This window comes from Mus pahari, chromosome 10 (assembly GCF_900095145.1).
Source record: "Mus pahari chromosome 10, PAHARI_EIJ_v1.1, whole genome shotgun sequence".
Classification (NCBI taxonomy): Eukaryota; Metazoa; Chordata; class Mammalia; order Rodentia; family Muridae; genus Mus; species Mus pahari.
In genome coordinates this window covers 77,864,867-77,884,796 of record NC_034599.1, presented here as the reverse complement: position 1 = coordinate 77,884,796, position 19,930 = coordinate 77,864,867, and the positions used below count along the sequence as shown (strand labels likewise).

The 19,930-nt window shown below is 44.4% G+C and overlaps 1 protein-coding gene across 1 annotated transcript in view; it reads right to left on the bottom strand.

The window, feature by feature from the left end:
• Positions 1 to 6,486, bottom strand: part of Sh3bgrl2 (SH3 domain binding glutamate rich protein like 2) — a 48,630-nt gene extending 42,144 nt beyond the window's left edge. The window contains exon 1 of the mRNA XM_021207377.2: positions 6,314 to 6,486. Coding sequence (XP_021063036.1) covers positions 6,314 to 6,358 — 45 coding nt within the window. The 5' untranslated portion in view covers positions 6,359 to 6,486. The remainder of the gene's footprint in view (positions 1 to 6,313) is intronic.
• Between the last annotated feature and the right edge of the window lie 13,444 nt (positions 6,487 to 19,930).

Below are 19,930 nucleotides of genomic sequence, written 5' to 3'. Positions count from 1 at the left end.
TTGGTAAATATAGACTTTCTATTCTGTCATTCTGATGTACTCTGAGAAAAGTCTAACTTTTTATAAACGAAATATTTTTAAAAAAACAAAAAAACCTAACTGTGCCGGAGAGATTGCTCAGTGGGCACAGATGAGGACCCAAGTGTGCATGTCCAGCACTTGTGTCAAAAAAGCCAGGCAATCTGATGAAGACGGCCTGCAATCCCAGTGCACGGGAGTCGAGAGGAAACGGGAGGACCCCTGACCCTCCTCCCTACCTAGGCTCACAATCAGCAAGAGACTAAGGTGGGTGTGATAAAGGCAGACACCCAAGGATGACCTGGGGCCTCCACATTGGAGTGTGTGAACTCCTGCACGCATGCATGCACACACACACACACAAACACACACATACAGAGGAAGAAGTCTCATTTTCTTAGGCGCTCCCACTGAACTGTTGAGTCTTTTTCACACTAACTCTCCTTGTTTGTGTGTATGTTTTTTTAAAGATTTATTCATCTTTTTATTTATATGTGTACTCTATCTGCACATGTACACCTGCATGGCAGAAAAGGATCATCAGACCCCAGGATAGTTGGTTATAAACTATCATGTGGTTGCTGGGCACAGAACTCAAGACCTCTGGAAGGACAGACTGATGAGCCATCTTTCCAGCCCATGTTTTATTTTTAAAAAACTGAAAAAACAAAACAAGAATGATATAGTCTTACACTCTGCCTGGAGTACAGAAACCACCCTGAACTTCCTATGACAAACATTTGTCAAGATGGAGCTGAGCCAGATGGTGGAATGCTGACTCTAAGTATCAAAACACAAATGGATTAAAAAGTCCCACATTTCACAGAGGAACCCATGCTCTTGGTTTTATACTCATTTGGACAAATTTAAATGTTTTCGGTAGAATGGCCAAAATTGGAAAACATAAAAATGTACAGAAAACCAGAGGCCAGGAGTTCCCTTTCAATGGTTATAAATCTCCATTCTCAGCAGAAATCTCACATAGACTACATGTCCATGCAAGTTGCCATCTGCTAACCTTACAGTGGAAGAACCTGCCCAGAATCTTTCCAAAGAGAATTCTATCAGCCTGTAGAGCTCAACCCTCAGACTGGATATGGCTCTAGTTTGAATTAAACGCACCTCAAAGATCTTAAGTACCAATTTCCCGTACCTGTAAATGTGACTTTATTTGGAAGCAGGATCTGTGCAGATGAGGTCCTTAGGATGAGGTCATTAGAGTAGGCCCTACGGCAACATGCCTAACTCCGGATTAAAAAAAAAGGGGGGGGGGCATTTGAACACCAAGACATAGGCACGCACACAGGGAGAATGCCACATGAACACATAAATACATAAAAAGGCTATCCAGGGGATATGTCTACAAGCCAAGACATGCCAACAGTTGCCAGCAGATTGGAAGAGCAGATTCTTCCTTCCAGTTCTCAGAAGATCAACACTAGGATCTCCAAACTCCAGCAGCAAGAAGAATGAAACCTATTTCTGATACGATCAAGGCCCACAGCCCCAGGAAACAAATGCACAGTCTCTCCTTACCTCCACCCACTTGAGTCCTCAAGTTATTGTTGCCTCTTTTGATGACTCCTTGCACAACCTCAACCTGAAGCCTGCTCCTCACTCCTCCACCAGTGCCCTGCAGCACTGGTTCTGGCCAGGGAGCCATTGACCCATACAGCAACTCTCTGTGCAGATTAACCTGCAAACCGCAGGATGTCTCTGTCTGTCTGCTGTGTCTGTCTGTCTGTGTCTCTGTCTGTCTGTCTCTCTTTCTCTCTCTCTCCCCCTCCCACTCCCCCTCTCCCTCTCTCTCGGTACAATGCACATGAGGACAGAGACCACAGGGAGAGTTTCTGCTCTAGAAGCTTGGGAGCTAGCTGTCAACAGGGGGTTTGACTCCAGGTCAGGACAGCAACTGAACCTGATCTGGTTTACATCAGTTCTCTTCAGCTTCTTCACCTGTGACACAGCAATAACTGTCTTGCTACAGGTCAGTGAAGACCCAAGAAGGCAGAGGTCCTGGAGAGCCCACGCATCTGTTTGCTAGCTCCTTTAAGAGTCAAGCAAACAAACCCAGAGTCCTGTTACGGGGCATGATCTCGTCCTGACTTCTTTAGAGGGCTTTTCTGAGGGTTGCTGATGGAACAGCATCACTGAACACACTCTACTGGGAAGCAACAGCTTGAGCTGCTAATTGCATGCTTAAGATAATAATCAACTGTGCACAGCAACAAGGGCATATTATATAACTGCAGAGAGCTAGGCAACTCTGCGCAGTGTCTGTCTGTCCTCCCCCTTCATACCCACCTCACCTTAACACAAGGCCACAGCAAACTCTCCACTTCCAAGCTTCTTTTCCAAACTCTTCCTCTCTTTGGTTCCCAAATGGCGATTCTCCAGCATTCAGAGACACATAATATACTGTCATCTAGCCCATCTCCCCCTGACTCACGAAAGCATCCCTCAAGCCACCATTGGTCCTCCTTGACAGCACGGCTTGCATGCCAAGTCTCTGAGCTTGATGAAGAGAGCAATGATTTAGGCTTGGTCCATTCTCCTGACCATCCTGGTATAGAGCACCTAACACCACCTGACTTGGTACTAGGGTTAGGGCTCAGTGGGGAAGAGTGCTTGCTGCACTCTTGCTGCACTTGGGTTTGAATTTCAATACCTATCTAAAAAGCCAGGGAAGGAAGCCTTGCACACACCTGTAACCCCAATGCTATGGGTAGTAGAGGCAGGAAGGTTACTAGCTCCAGGTTTGAGGGAAAGATCCTATCCCAAAGAAATAGGGTGGAGAATGATAAAACAGAACAATCAGATAAATCTGATATCCTCCTCTGGCCTATGCAGACTGGCACATAAAGCAGCACACAGGTACACAGAGTGAGAGAGAGCCTGATACTGAGGTTTCAATGCTTAAAATAAGCACACGCATCAATCAACCAATCAATGCAGGAATCCAGCTTCCACTTGCATCTCACTGTGCACTGACTTCATAAAGGACATTAGGGCAAATCACTTCGCCTCTGTGCCCAAGTTTCCTTCTGTGTGAAACTGTGTGGTTGAATTTCACTTCTGTAGATGTGGGTTTCCTGCCAGCTCTCAACTGAGCCACAGAACTTTAATAAATGGTAAAAAGATATCCATGCAAAAAAGCATACATCTTGTTTCCATGAAGACTTTATTTGGTTTTGATAAATTTTAGTCCGAGGCAGGCAGGAAAGGAGCCTTCTAAAAAACCTCATGCCGGAAGTCTCCCCTTGAAGGGCAGTAAGTACCCTGCTACCTGAAGGACAAAAGGCTTCAAGCAGCAGACAGGCTCAAAACATCTCCAAGATGCTGAGCACCATGGAGTCGGAATTCCTAGGCTTCCTTTGGGAACTTGAAGAGTTGACCTTGTCATCCGAAGATGACAGGGGCATCTGCTGCTCACCCCTCCTCCCCATGCACCTCCACGTCCAGCCGAAGAAAACGGGCTCAGGAGCCCTCTCCCTCACTCCTCTCCCTGCAGGCTGCCTCCACATGCATATTTTATGATCCTAGCATATTCTCTCCGAATCTTACATCCAGCAACGCATCCCTCTGCAGCCTGTGGCATTTCTGCTGTGTAAGAATGTTCCCATGAGAGGCATGTCCTTGAGCTTCGAGCTGTTACTGAAGGTTGCACCTTTTCTAGATGATGTCCTCACCTGGTCTGTAGATTCCTCAAGAACAGAGACCACACCCTACAATCTCCTAGGCTTCCCTGCCAAGATCAAGGGCAGAGCTGGGGAGGGGAGGGGCAGGCCAAAGCAAATTCTGTTTAGTACAAGAGTGAAAATAACCTTTTAAATTTAAAGTCACATTAACATATTTCCTGGACAAAGTTATCAAAACCTCCCTTGTCAGGCACACATACATAATGAATTCATATATTAAATGATCTTTCTATGGCTCTATTTTTTTTTTTAGAAGTGAATAAAATGTCCTCACTATAACAGTAACATGCCCGTGGTCTAATGGGGTCTAACTTTTCTTTCCTAGTACAAGCTGGCTTCCCCCTGCAGCTGGAGAGGATGAAGAGGTACCACCCTTTCATGTCAGTCATTGCTACTGCAGAAGCTCCAGAGCCCAAGGGAACCAGAGGTGAGGAGGATTTTCTCCAAACACTCTGTGTAAGTCCTGCCGCCTGGATTTACTTAGCTAGGTCTAATCCAGTCGCATTCCTTCCTTACAGTTTAATACACTTTAGCTAAAACCAAACTGAGATGGGCATTAACATTGTTTGTTCTATATACCTGCTGGTCACAGACAGGTACAGGATTAAAAAATAAAATAAAATAAAAGTGCCACCAGTCAACCCAACACCTGCAGAAGAAAATCACAGCATTCCAGCAAGACCTTAATACAGTTTAATGTTGTAAGTCCCATGAGCCTCCCCAACCAAGAGTTCACCGACACACCTTCATTATGGCTAAAAAGTCAATGTTCTGGCAGGTAAGCATAAACTTTATATAACTTAAAATATCAACATTGCTGTAGAGGAAAAACTACATGAAATAGGAGATATTACAAAATGGGGGGACTCAATGGGCGTTTAAGACCTGAAAAGATTACATTTTCAAACAGCAGACCAAAGTGAATAATTAGTGTTTACAGGCTGTGCCTATGTGGTAACTGAGGGTAACCTCCCAACCAAATGAAACCACATCAGACCATGGGGATCTGAGACGCGGTTAAAAAACCAAAGTGGAAAAACTGCACTTTGAAGTTCACCAGTCTCCAGTTCAAACGGAATAGGTTGGTATGAGCTTCCCCACCTTTACTCAACTGACGAAAGCATTTTTAAAAGGACAGCGACATTGTGAGTGCCTCAAAAGCCTTCCTGGTACAGGAAAGAGGAAGGGCAGAGCTCGGGCACTGCTGGTCCCCACACTAGGCAGGGCACAAGAACTTGTTTCCTCAACTTAGGTCCATGTACAAAACATTAAACCCAAGACTCAAGTCACACAGTAGGCTGGCACTAAATACACGTGTGTTTATGGAACTGATGAAATCAGGTTACAGGATGCAGGTCTGGATACATGATGGTTGTGACTTTCCCAACACAACCGAAGATCAACACCGGAGCTTGTCGATTCTGAAATCCGTACGCTGCTTGTAAAATAATTACTGAAGCTGGTAAGTTCATGGTAAAGACCAAAAGCTCTATAGTAAGGAATCCGTTTCAATAAATCTATCTAGGAGATAGTACATTCCATGGGGCTCAGCTTTAACAGGGAAAAATCTTTAAAAGGCACCTATGACTGACTAAGCAATAGCAAAAAGGGAGGATTTTGATAACCACAACATGCCTGTACATACAGGAAAGCCAGCAATTTCCCAGCTACTGTGTCCTTGTATCAAAAAAGATTGGGTTAAGAGTTTCAGTAGTTTACAGGGATTTTCCAAGTAGTATTTTATTCCGCCCTTTACCCCACCCACTTAAATTCTAAGACCGTCTGCCTACTGAGCAGGCAACCAGCCAGCGTAAACTTTAAACCAATCATCTTGTACTTTCTTCTATATCTGATTAAGTATCTGACGAAACAGACTTTTGGAGATGTAGTTTAACTCTTAGCTAAGGAAATCAAGTCTTAGCAATCACATAAAGCATGATTGACACACTACACATGTGTTACATGTGTCTTAGCATACATGTGCCTTATTTCTTAAAGTGTGACATCTCCAGTTATTTAACGTCTTCTAAAGAACAATATTCCTAAAAAAGAAGTCAGCACTCGACAAACAGAATAGCTAAAAATAGAAAACACAATTTATTCTTAAAATGAGATTTACCACAGCACTGAAGGAACAAGGGAAAGGCCAAATGTAAAAGTATTTGTAACACCTTAGGCTAAAAAGCGACAAAGAAGATAAATTAACTCCGACTTAACAGGACAAGTGTGGTTTGCTGTTCTCTTTGCTCAGGTGTAAAACTAAAAAGGACTTGCTGGGTACGAGAGGATGAAGAGCAATGTTTAAAAATGGGTTTCCTCCAGACGCCAGGTCAGCAAATCAAAGTAGTCTAAACTCCCATAGAAAACATAAGCCGACTTGGGTGTCCCAAGTCCGGAACCTCTAAACTCAGCAAAGGGCCCCTGGAGCCAACAGCTGCGGCAGGGGACTGGCTCCCCTGGGTCCCCTCGTCAGTTGCCAGCGCGGGGTGTGTGACCCCTGTGCTTCCACCGGGTCCGAGCCCGGCGGTCACCTGCCCGCGCGTCTCCTACGGGCGCACGCGCCGCGCGTCTCCCGCGATCCCGCCCGCTCGGCTCACCGCCACGAAGCCTGAGCATGAGGCGACGAAGACGCGGACCACCATCCTCTCTCTGCGTCAGGGATCGCCGCTGACACGGTCACAGAAGCTGGACGCGACTGAGGCAGCTGCCGACTCCCGCGCGACCGTCGGAGAAGACCGCAGCGACGCGTCTGGCTCCCGCCGCTCCGCGGATGAAAGCCCAGCGCCTCCGCCGCGGGCTGAGCGGGAGGCGGGTGGGGCCAGGCGGCCGCGGGGATTGACGGGAGTTGTAGTTTCCTTGGCGCCCAGAGTGACCGGGCACTGCGCTCCTTCTGCCCCGCGCCTGCTTCACGTGAATTAATCGTACACGCAGGTGGCTTAGGAAGGACCCGGAAGGGGGAGAAGCTATGTGGTGAGAAGCCAGCTTACAAGAACACAGCAAACTAGGCAAAGGGTTGGTGGATAGTCCAAGCTTGGGTTTTGTTTGCGGTGGAGATGGGTGGAGCATCCTCTATCAGAAACAGCCATGGAGCGGCGGAGACCCACTGTTTTAGAGACACGCAAAGGCACGCCCCAGAGACCTTGGACAGGCGTGGCAGTGGATTGAGCTTTTGGTGTGTTTGTTTGTTTGTTTGTTTTGTTTTGTTTTTTCCTGCAACCCTGAAAAACTGTTGGAAGAGGGGTGTTGTTGTTTTTCCTGGAGGCGGTTTTATTATGTAGCCCAGGCTGGCCTGGAACTCACTTTCCCCCTTCATCCTCCCTAGTATTAAGCATACATAACCACGCCTAGTTTGCAAAAGGAATCTCTTCGGTAAACGAAACAGGCTTTCGCCTTTATTCTAAAGACACTGAAAATTGGAAAGCCAAATGAGAACAAGACTGATATTTTATTTTTTCTTTGCAAAACTGTAATTGTAGTAAAAAAAAAAAAAAAAAGTACGGATAGAAATGAAAATCCCCCTATCAACACTGCGAATCAGATCCCACCCTCCCCCACCCCCTACCTCGCACAATGCCTTTGCCTCTGTGCACCTACCGGATATTTACAGTTGAGCCAAATCTGGGCCTTTTTCGAAATCGCTGCGCATTCCAGCGCGGTATCCCAGGAGGATACCATTAAAGAGAAAGCTTTCATGAAGTGGCTAATAGGTTCTGAGTCGTGCTTTAGCAGGTTGTATTGGCTTGGCTAAAGCTCAAACCGCTCCTAGTTTTGTGGAAGTGAACCAGTTTCCCTCACACTACTGTACTTACTTTCTTCATTTCACCAGGGGACTTTAGCAACGGTCTGGGAATGCTGCTAATTAATTCTAGAGAGAAGGAAATTTTGTGATGAAGTCTCCCACATTTGCAAGTGTCTGGCACAAATGGTTGCTTGAAGGATTTTGTTTTTTAGGCTTAATAATATTTCAAGTTGCCAACCTTTCCTGTGGCTTATGTTTTAAATAGTTTTATTTGTATGCATATATGTGTGTGTGTATGTATATTTTTGTTTGTGTAGATCCATTTAGCACAGCATACTTGTGGAGGTCATGGGACAACTTGTAAGTTTCTCCTTCTACCATGTGGGTCAAGATTAGCAGCAAGTGTCGTTACCCACTGAGCCACCTCACTGGCCCCTTCATTGCTTATCTTAATCCACTTTTGTCATAGACCTCTTTAAACCTAGTAGAGTAAGAATATATAATCCTGGTGGGTCTTTATTTCTTTTTAATGTTAAAAACTTAAATATAAGTTCTGCTGTAGCTATAACACTCTGTAAATATTCTTTAGCTTTTGCTATCACAAACATGGAAATGAAGGCATATAAAATGTGAAATAATTTTCACAGAAGTAGATACATTATTTCCTGTATAAATATGGGTCTTTACAAAAGGAACCATTTTCCCCCCGAAGTATAGAATTAATGTAGCAATGAAGATAAACAGCTTAACAGTAGAACTCAGAAGCGCTCTGAGCAAAATGGATAAAAGAAATTGACTAAGTCATTTCCTCAGTCAGAAAATTGGAATTGCAACTGGGGAAGTCAGGCAGCATGAGGCTGTGACATAGAACACAGGGCTCTGAGGAACTGTGTTAGTCATCTTCCTGATGTTGTGACAAATCACCTGGTGACCAAACCAGCTCAGTCAGTGGACAGGGTCTCAAGCGAGAGAGTGAGGATTGAAAAAGAAGAAAAACAGTTAGACAAAATTATAACCTGACTCCAGCCCGTACGGAGGCTGTGAAGCAGCTTTATGTCTCTCCAGCCTGCTTTTTTTTTTTTTTTTTTTTTTTTTAATATCATTCTAGGTATATCCAAGACACATGGTCAGTTCTTAGATCAAAGACAAAAGTAATCAATCGGAGTAGTAATCAAGGAGATCACACAAGAAAGTAAGCAGAGTACTAAGCAAAAAGATCACATAAGGAAATAATTCAGCAAAAAGATCACATAAGGAAATAATTCAGCAAAATAGTAAAACAAAGCCCCGTTGTCACTGTTACTCTTATCTAGTCCTACTTCCTTGTCCGAGCCCAGTGACAAATACCCAATTCCTGGAAGTGGCACCCAAAGCTCTCAACAACCTGGGATAACTTAAAGAGGGGAAAGGACAGAAGGTGTGGTAGCACAGGCCTGCATCCCTACCACTTGGGGGACCAACACTGGAGGAGGCGCGACCATACACTTCATGACACCAGAAAGCAAAGGAAGAGAAAAGGAAGTGGATCTCAATGTGCCCCCAAGGACATGTCCGTAGTGGCTTAGCTTTCCCTCCACTAAGTCCCACTGCATCCTAGTAGAGCCCCCACGGACTGGAGACCAAGGCTTCAGTGCATGAGCTGTTGGGAGATGTTCACAGTCCTAGCTGTAACTGAAACTGTAACTGTGTCTGGTTGTCCGCTTCATAAGAGCCAGAGGAGCTAAAGGAGCAAACCAGTAAGAGGAGGGCAGTAAGGCAGATAGGAACTGACAGCTGCCCCAACAACAGCCCTGGCAGTGCTGTGAGTTAAGGGGTGCTCAACCTGCATCTTGTCAAGTTGGCCCTGGGCCCATTTTTACAAATAAAGTTTTATTTGGCACACATTCCATATTGCTTATGGCAGAATAGGAAAAGACTCCATGGTCCTCCTGTTGCTTTCACTACTCGTCCTTTACAGAGAAAGCCTGCCAGTCCATTTCTGGTTTAGCCTGTTCTGTTATCACAGACTGGTGACACGCCTCTGTCTATATCATAAATTCTCCGACTTGCTTAAGCCATCACAAATGGCTTTTGTTTTGCACAAAGAACCCATACAATTTTGTACTTAGTCTGTAATAGTCCAAGGATGATTTAAAGATCGAGATAACAACCCTGCTTTTTTTTTTCCTACCTCTGTTTAAAAAAATTGATTTCTAGAGACTATATGCAACACTAGCTATATTCTCAACCCAGGAACCAAGTGAGAAAGTAGAGACCCTGAGTTAGAAAACAAACTGGGAGGGTACCTTGGAGCTCCTTAGAGTCTGATCTCTGGATAGAGCAGTCAGGTGAAGCTTGAGGACAAGACTCAGGAAACCAAGTATGCCAGAGTTGCAACCGTGTCGCACTGGGCTTGATCTCCCCCAGAACCCATGCTAGATCATCTGCCAGGATCCTCAGCATTTCAAGGAGAAAACCAGGGGTCCCTGGATCGTTTCTCAAAAAGAAATGTTCATAATGGTGTTTTAGAAACCAAACTCAGAGGACAGAGGAAAGGCTACCATGGAAAAAGGTTATCAGAATCTTAAGCACACATTGGTAAAGGTGTATGCTTCCTTGTTACTGCTTTCCGGAAGAAGCTCTGCTGCCAGAACAGGTAGCCACCATGGTTGTGAAGGAATGATGGGGAAACGTTTAAGACATTTTCAACAATCTGAAAACAGGAAAATATTGAGACTTAGGAACAAAGCCACAAGTGTTGCTACTACAGACTGCTCAGATGCTTAAGACAAGGCGCTGGTGTCCTTTAGTTAGTATTCAATGACAAAGCAAAGATGGGATCTTTTCCTTCAGTCATGTTCATGAACCTATGAAGCTTCTAACTTCTACCTATAAGGCCCTTAGCCTGGGATGGAAAGAGGCTCCAGGAAGCCTAGGTTGAGCAGTCCTGGTGTTCTGGCTGTATCCAAATGTGCAGAAACCTATGATTTGGCAAAGGAAGAAAGTATACGAGAAGACAGCAGAATTGGAAAAAGAACAAGGCATTGAAAAGGGATGGGGTGGGGCACAATCAGATCAGTATAAAAGTGAGAAGACAGCGGCACAGGACCCAACGAGTTTAGGTTTCAGAAAGGTGATAATACCTAAGGGATGGCCAATAGCTATAAGCAACAGATACTAACTACACAATTCATCGGGGTTGCTCCCTACAGCCCTGCCCACATTGTAAAGCCTCCTGAACAACCACCAGACACTCAAACAAGAACCTTATATGGGAAAAAAGCCAGTTCTTGCCTCACACATCACTCTTCCGCTTGCCTGGAACTGTAAGAACAGTCTGTCTTGGGACCTTCTTGAGATTTCTCAGGCTCCAAAGTCCCCATGCCCTGGAACTAGTGAATGTCGCCCAAGAGCTGCACCAATAAACCTGCTCTTGTTTGCCACCAATTCATTCTGATCTGGTCACTTCCCATCACACTTGAGCCTCTTCATCTGTGTAGTCAGCGATGTTTGGGTCCCATCTCTGTCTTGGTTCAACATAGCCTATTGCAGCTTATGGCATGAATGGCAGAGCTTGACAATAATACATCGTAGTTCACCAAGATCCTCATTCAGGATGTTGTAGTAGTGACCTTGAAAAGGTAGTGGATGGAGGATGCTGTGATGCTGTGAGGAGTGAGCGAGAAGCCCTGTGTGAGTTAGGGGAATAAGAGATTTAAAACAATAGGTAAGGAGAGGAAGCTGGTACTTGCGTAGGGTAGAAGATGCAGTAACAAAGGGAGAAATGCTAGGAAATGCAGTGACAAAGGGAGAAATGCCAGCTAAAGGACTGCTGCTGTGACCTCACTCCCAGTCTTTATTTTCACGGATCCATGGCTGTCATTACCTATGCAGAAGTTGCTGCTTTCTAACCCCTCTCCTTTTTCTGGCACCTGAAGTGGAGCACAGCACCCAGGAAAGTGTTAGGACAGTTACTAATACTCCTTGGGAATTCTGCCAGTGACACAGACGACAGGCAAGGCAGGGCTCAGTGGACATAGATTCATACAACATTCATGCCCTCCAGCATGGGGAACAGAATAGGCTGCATAGAACATCTGATTTACCTACTCATTTGAAATATTCTGATTTTTTCAAAGTCATCTCGATCTTTACCGATGCAGGAAGACTAAACCATCTGTCTGTAACTCCACCCTCTGCCTTCATTAGGCACTTACATATGCCCACGCCTACACACAGACATACAGATACACATATCTAGACATAAAAATAGTCTCTTAAAATTGCTTATTGCTTAGGTAGTTCTAGGTGACACAGATTATAGAAATTTCTAATACTCTAAATTTTAGTTACTAGTCTACTGTCTTGTAAACAATTACCATGTTGCAATAAACATAACATTTTACGTTTGGGTTCTAGTTGAATTCAGAGGCTATTTTCGACTCCTCAGAAATACATTCTTAATGACTTTTCTGAATTCAATTTAATTTCTCATTATGCCAAGCTTATAAAGGCCATTTATGACAATTGCAACAGCAAAAGTGTAAGAAGATGTTTATATAGAGACATAATTATAGAAAATCAAATTGTTGTAGCAATTATATTTTTATTGTTTTATCTGAAGTCTCGAAAGACCTGCTAAATGAAAAGTATGAACATTTGGCATTAGTGCATTTGTTCTTGTTGTTTTTGTTGTTGTTGTTGTTGAGGACAGTTTCATATAGCCTGGGCTGGCTTCAGACTGATTCTCCTATCTCTACTTTTCCCAGTGCTAGAATTTCTGACATGTATCACTGTGCCTGGCATTTTTCCTGATGTTTAAAACCAGAAGACATACAATTTTGGAAAGAATAAGAGTCTTCTTTTAATTCCTCAACTCTTTCTTAAAAGTAAAACTGAAGGGTAAATTAGAACAGAGAACAGCTTGACAGGGGCTCACTATTCCTCTCAGTCCTTGGGATCTACCTCTGTCCATTCAGAGTGCAGCGCCCAACACTCCGTACATCACAGCCAGAGTTTGGAGGTTAAAGTTGCATCCCCCTGCACCAAGAGGAATCCCTTTAACACTGAAGTCTCAGGAAGGCTTCTCTATGAGTGCAGTTTACCTGTGTTCTGAGCCTCTGATCTCACCCAGGCGACTCTAAGTCCTTAACAAGATAAAGTGCTCACTAATGGAGGGTAGGCCATCTGGAGTTAATCTCTCTCTTGTTGTAAATCTGACATGTTTGAAAAATTCATTAAATTCTTCTTCAGAGAGTAGCATAGTGAAATAAATGGTTTGTCATCTTATTCACAGTGTACATTTGCTAGAAATAGATGAGCCCATTTGATTTCGTTCAAATTATTTGCTGAAAACCTGCTCTCCGTTAGTAACCCATCAAACTCCTCTCTTCAGCAACTTTTAATAATTTTCAAGCCCAGGAAAGTGTTAATAATGTTTCTGCGTTCTTATCTAAAGTGAAAGCTGTAGGTGAAAGAAAATCATTGTAGTATGAGCAAAGTTACCAGTAAAAAAGTTATAGTTTGGATGGTTAAAACATCCCCAGTGTCTGCTTCCGACAGTTTGCTGCATTTTGCCTGTGTTCATTTGTTAGGAGTAGCCTAGGTGTGTGTGTATGTGTATGTGTGTGCAGATGCGCGTGCCTGCCAGGGAGTCAAGTGCAGGGAATGACCGATGCTGGAGATGACATTTTTTTCAGTACTGAGTAGCAACCTGTCAGTCTGAAAGACAGGCTTCTCTGTTCCTCTATCCACCTCTGCTCCAAGTCAGCTTGACCTGGCTAAACCTGACAAGCTTCCGGCAACACTAGTGACATCTAGTTATTATTCAAAAACTAAAAAAAAACAAGAACAGTGTGTCCAAGAAGATGCAGAGAGCAGGAACTTATTTCTCATAGTTCTGCAGGCTGAAAGGTTCCAGTCAAAGCACGAGCAGCCTCGGTGTCCAGTGAAGGATTCGGTTTCCCACCTCTTGATGAGATTCCATCACTTTGACCTTACGTGGATGGAGGGGCTCACTAGCTGCCCAAAGCACAACCACTACCACTCCTCCTCTTCCTCCTCCCACTTCCTCTTCTTTTTCTTCTGTTGGTAGAGAAAGAGAGTGGAGAAACAGCTCACTCGGTAATGGCGCTTGCCATGTAGGCATGAGGGCTGGAGTTCACTTGTCATCCTGGGGCTGAGGAGGCAGAGACAGATGGATTCCTGAGCTTCCCTGGGAAGCCAGCCTAGCCTGTCTCCAGGCCAGTGAGAGACCTCTAGACTCCGTCTGCATGTACGCAGGGCTTAACTTAATCTCCACTTTAACAGCCCCATCTCAGAACACGGTCTCAGCGAAGGTGCTGCAAGTTAGAAATTCAGTATGTAAATTAGGGGATGGGGGACACAACTCTACCCATTACAGTGAGTGTCTAAGATGAGTTAGTGATTGAAGTTCCATTAGTCTGTTGTTTGTGTCTACTGTGAAATCCCCGGGGCTGGATGACTAGAAGAAGAGGAGGGATATTAAGCTCACAGGTCCGGAGGTTCCACGGCAATTGTACCAGTTTTGATAAGGCCTCGTGGTGGATGACGCCACAGTAGCAGAATACCACACAAGACAAGATAATGCATGATAAAACAGGTACCAGAGAGACTGGAGCTTCTCCATCCCTTTATAACACATGTGCCTAAGAGCCCTACCACTGAGCTACATCTCCAGCCCAGTCTCCTTACAGTCCATCCCTCAACATGTCCCCCCACCCACCCCAATACCAGCACATGAACCCTTGGAGGAGAACCCACGCCCAAGCCAGAGCAATGTGGAAGTACAAGGGTCCTCTTTAAGAGCAGGGCGGTCTTTGAGTCCGGCTGCGTTTGCTGCCTTGCTTAGTCTTTTGCAAGTGTCTTTGTTTGCAAGTTCTGTGAATTTGAGAAAGTTATAGGCTCTCACCAAACATCAATTTCTTCCACTGTAATAAAATAAAAATCATACTTCCCTATTTTAAAAAGGGAAAAAAATTTTAAAGAACAAAAAGAAACCCAAAGACAGGAAGAGGAAAGCGGGGGAGTTGTGGGCTGCGGGCTTTGGAGAGGAGCATGGAAAAATCACCGGAGAGCGTTCTGATAAGAATGCGCCGAATACTACTCTGAGAAACAGGAAGCATTTGCTTTGAAAAGGGGGGTTCCAGCTTCATCAGGCAACACAGTCCTTCCTCACTTTCCGTAAAATCCAAACTGTAACTTGACGATCACCTAAGAGGAAAGTGTCTTCCACTTGTACCTATTAGAGGCTGCACCAAAACCTCACCTTCTCTCATCTTTCCATCTTAACAGGGCTAAGCCCAAGGGTTGAAAATGGTCTGATTAGGAGAGCGGCAGCGGCAGGCTCAGCCAGGTCCTTATCTGCCCTCATCTCCTCCAAGGGTAAGTGGGGCTGTCAGCCGGCATCCTGTAGTCCTCAGCTGTACCTGGCATTTCCTGCTCAGCCCATCTGGAAAGCCTTAGCTGGAGTCAAACCTCAGATGTCCGAGAGGACAAGAGGGGATAGATAAAAGCAAAAGGCCCACAGCACAGTGACACAAGCTGAACTGCTTTGTTCAGAGACTAGCAAGAGCACAGAACGGCTGAGCCCTGACACAGCAACCAAAAGACGGGCATGCACTGTTAAAAACACGCATAAACGTGATAAAAAGGAAACTAGTTTAATGATGGAAAACAAAGAATTAATGGTGTTTTCTAGGTGCAATCTATGCAAAATCAAAAGGAAGGACAGGTGAGATTCCATCATCTGTGAGATATTGACATGAGCTTTAGATTTAAAGATGAAGAATTACGCCGGGAGCACGAGGTGTGTAAAGAGAAGCAGTCTTTTAAAGTGCATCTGGTTATCTCTGGGTTTGGTCTTCAAAGTGGTCCAAAGAAGGTGGTATCACTGTCCTCTCTTGGGAGTATCAAAGCCGGCGTTATATTTTAAGTTTTTATTACTGTGCCTAAGGGATCCATAAAACAAAAATGCCTTAACCTGTAAGCCCCTTGCCCAAGGACAGAAACTTCCTGAGATGCTGGAGGCTCTTTATGAAAGATGACAAGCCACGTGCTTGCTGCTCCCATAAACACGTTCATTTGGCCTAGCTACACCGGATGTGCTAGATCACTTGTAGGCGGGAAGTATGTAGGCAGGAAGTACGTCAGGATATATGCTTGCCCCTGATTGGACTTGGTGAGAAATATGTGGCCTTATGGGTTTGCCTTTGAAAGTCTCCGCAAAATGTGACTCGTTGCCATTTTCTGGGATCCCAGGAATGGGCCTGGCCAGAGCCCATCATTCCTGGTCAGTATTCAATTAAAGCTTGCTTCAAATATGGCTCAAAACTGTAGTTGTGATCTTCTTCTCATCCAGTGAATTAGCAGGAGGAGAGATCTGGTTCCTGTGAGATGACACTTTTGCCTTGGGCTCTGCCTCTCCATCAGAGAAAATTTAACTCATTTTTTAGGGGTGATCTGTCTTGCAAGGATTTGGAGTTTTTGTACTCTAAGGTGTGTGTAGGTTTAGAACAATGACTCTTAACTTGACAATGTCCGTGCCTAAAAGAAATGACACAAAGTAGGTATTACCTGTTTTTAAATGGACACACCTTGGTGATTGACGAGCCTGTTCAAAGTTAAGCAGGAGTCTGTTCCGAAGCAAAGAAGACACACGGAAATGAAGACGTCCATACCAGGCTTTCCTCATGCTTTAGTGACTGTGTGGGCCCGAGGGCGGCATCATTGGCTTATAGCAAGAACAGCTTATTAGTGTCTATTAAAATTCATGATGAAATTTGCATAGGTGAAATTCCAAGGTGTCTTTTTCTTGATGTCAAAAATGAACCTAGCTGTTAATGCATACATAGCAAAGAATCAAAAATGGCAAAGTATTCATGGTTATTGAATCAAAGCGATGTTTTCACAATCAAAAGTTCAGTGAAAATTCACATACAAAAGAGAATCAGAGATAATATCTGGTCCCTAATAAACCGACCAGTGGTTCTCAACCTTCCCAATGCTTGCTTACCCTTTACTACGGTTCTTCACGTTGTGGTGACCCCTGACCATAAAATTACTGTCCTTGCTACTGTTATGGTTGTAATATAAATATCTGATATGCAGATGGTCTTAGGCGAGCCCTGTGAAAGGGATCATGACTTACAGGTTGAGAACACCTTAAACAGTCCATGCATTCCTTTCCTTTCCTTTCCTTAAAAGTCAGAGTCCCCCCAATGTAACTAGGCAGCACACAAGAAGCAAAAGGGAGTGTGGAGGCCATATTCTCTTACTTCAGGATGCCACAAGGGAGGGGAGCAAGGCCCTGAACACAGAGGTTGTTAGAGTGTCAGGCCTAGCTTCCTCGAGGCTTTCGTTCTTCCCAGGAGACTGAGCTCCAGAATGAGGAAGACACAGATGCAAGGCTTTTCTGCACATCTTGGGCAAGGCAATTAATGTCACTGAGATGCAACTTCCTCATCCGTTAACAAGGATGGTAAACGACTCTCACACAGTCATTATGCGAATACACTGAGAAAGAAAACGTGTACAGAGGACCCAGAGGAGATCTGCCACACTGCCTGGCCTCATTACTGGCCTCTGCAACCTCCCTGCATTTTCTGCCGCTGTGGCTTTTCCTACAGATAACCTTTTCTACATCCTTCTCCCCAAAGCACTCAGGAATCACGCCATGTGCAGAACTGCCATGCAAATGAGCTCCTGCTTCTCCTGGGTTGTTCAGATTTTGCCATCTGATGGGAGCCATGCCGGGCCATTCTGCTGAGGAAAAAAAAAAATGTCACCAACAGCTGTTCAGGGCTCTGCTGCCTTCCAAGCACAACAGAAGGAGGTGGCTGCAGTCCACATAATCATCAAATAAAACCCAAAGAAATTGGGGATATTTAGAAAACAGGTTTTTTTTCCTATGCAAATACAAAATATCAGAAAATACAAACCCAGAAAAATTTGACATTTAGTAGAACTGTGAGCTACAACCCACACAGGAAGATCCAAGGGTTTCTGAAGTTAAAAATAACTTGTCCAACGTTTAATGAGTGTCAGGAGCTAGAAGAGGCACTCTGCTGGTGTAGTCACACTTAATCCTGATGACAACCCTTTAAGGGAAATTTTCTCCTTTCAGAAGACAGTTTGAAGCATAAACGTATTTGAAAGGTTTTTTCCCTGGGCTTCCAAAGATGATAGGGCATTTGTGTGTGTAAGGCAGAATGTGTTTCTTAGTACATAGGGTATTTCATATTTCAACTTTATTGGTCTCATTCTCCACCACCACCACCCACAGTGCCTCTCTCCACTGTATCTTATTTCCTCTCTCTTTGGAATTGCTTGTTTTCTCTACTTTTTTTTTTTTTTTTAATGGTTTTGCCTAATGCAGTGTTTCTCAACCTTCCTAATGCAGTGACCCTTAAATACATTTCCTCATGTGGCGACCCCTACCATAAAATTATCTTTGTTGCTACTTCATAACTGCAATTTTCCTACTGTCATGAACCATGATGTAAATATTTGTGTCTTCCTGTGGTCTTAGGTGACCCTGGTCAAAGGGTCATTTGCTCTCTAAAGGCCTCTTAGACTCAGGTTGAGAAACACTGGCCTAAACTATGTCAAGCAAGCTGCTGATTTTCTTTAGCACTTGACTATGGGAAATCTTTCTAGATTCATTAAGTTTATTTAACTATTGAAGTGGAAACTTATGGGTTCTTTGGAAAGTCAGTTGTGTTCGATGGTGTTTTGCTAGGACAAACACATGTTAGCTGAAGCAGACACAGGAGAAAGGTTGTACTGCTAAAGCAAGCACATGAAAGGACATGTGATGAGGGATTCTTTGCTAACGACATGCATGTATTGGTCCGCCTTACATTTCAGAGTTGCGCTGCATTTATCGGGACTCCATAGAAAGAAACCCACATGAAAACTTCTGGTGATGTGCTGCAGTTTCCTGTCACTTCCTCAGACTCGGGCTGATTGGCAGAGTGATGTCAGCTGAGACAGACATACATGCTAAAGCAAGACTTGTACTGAGACGAGACATGTGGAATACACTGATGGCCTGAGTTTGACCCCTGAGATCACTTGGTGGAAGAAAATAAATCTACCAAGTTGTTTTCTGACCTCCACAGACACTCTTTGTCATATGGGCGCAGCCCCCACTTCATACAAACAAAATACACACAAATGTATTTTTCTTAAGAATGATAAACAACAAACAAGAGAACATACAGAGATTAGGGTTTGGTCTTGGTATGTGTGTGTGTGTGGGGGGGGGGAATCCTATGTGGATGTTATTATAAACTAATAGTGTGGTACTAAGATGCATTGAAATGAAGTTCTAGTTTTGCCAAGTTCCTGCATTTGACTCCTGCAGGAAGCACAAGTTCAAATCTTAGCTCTCAAGATCATCATCCAATCACCATTCATTGAGTGTTTATCCGCACCCTTTCTATGCCTCATTGCTTCCTGGGATGGTTTGTATACACTTGGCTCAGGGAGTGGCACTATTAGGAGGTGTAGCCTTGTTGGAGTAAGTGTGTCACTGTGGGTGTGGGCTTTAATACCCTCCTCCTAGCTGCCTGGAAGTCAGGCATGTTAGACTAGACAGCTGCCTAGTCTGTTTTCCACGAGACACTTTGTAAAGGCCCAGTTCCCTAGGTCATGAGCACTCATCCACGGTGCTCTAGGAGCCCCACAGTGAGGGAAGTCTGTTTACACCTGCCACATGCTCTTCACTCCACCTAGGCACTAAGGTCGTGAAGGTGTCCTTATTAGAAGAACCTCACAGTCAACCTCTTGAGATATGGCCCTGAGTTAGGATTTTACTGCTGTGAAATGTTGTGCCTAACCCTGGGGCTAATTATATCTGATGTGAATTCTGTTCTCCTGTGAGTGGTTTCGAACCAGGAATGAGTCAGCACTCAGGTGATCTCCTGTAAACCTGCTTCCCACCTTAATTTGTAAAATAAAGGACAACTGATGATTGGGCAGAAAAAAGGGAAGGTGGAGTGGAAGGGGAGAGAGAGAAGGAGAAAATGGAAGAGGGAGAGGATGCAGAGGAGGAGGAAGGAAGGAGAAAAGCAGAGCAGAAGCACATGGCCTGGAGAAACTGCAAGTTCTAAGGGGTCTCATAGATGTGGAAGATGGTAGTATAGCGGTAGATCTGCCCAATCTAGGCACACGGCATGTAATCATATTAACTGTGTTGTGTTTTCATTGCTGGGGTATATTTGGGAGGAGATTTACTGCAACAGTGAACAGACACCATGACCAAGGCAACTTTTATAAGGACAACATTTAATTGGAGTTGGCTTACAGGTTCGGAGGTTTAGTTCATTATCATCAAGTCAGGAACATGGCAGTATCCAGGCAGGCATGGTGTAGGAAGCTGAGAGTTCTACATCTTCATCTGAAGGCTGCTAGCAGAATACTGATTTCCAGGCAGCTAGGTTAAGGGTCTTAAGCTCACACCCACAATGACACA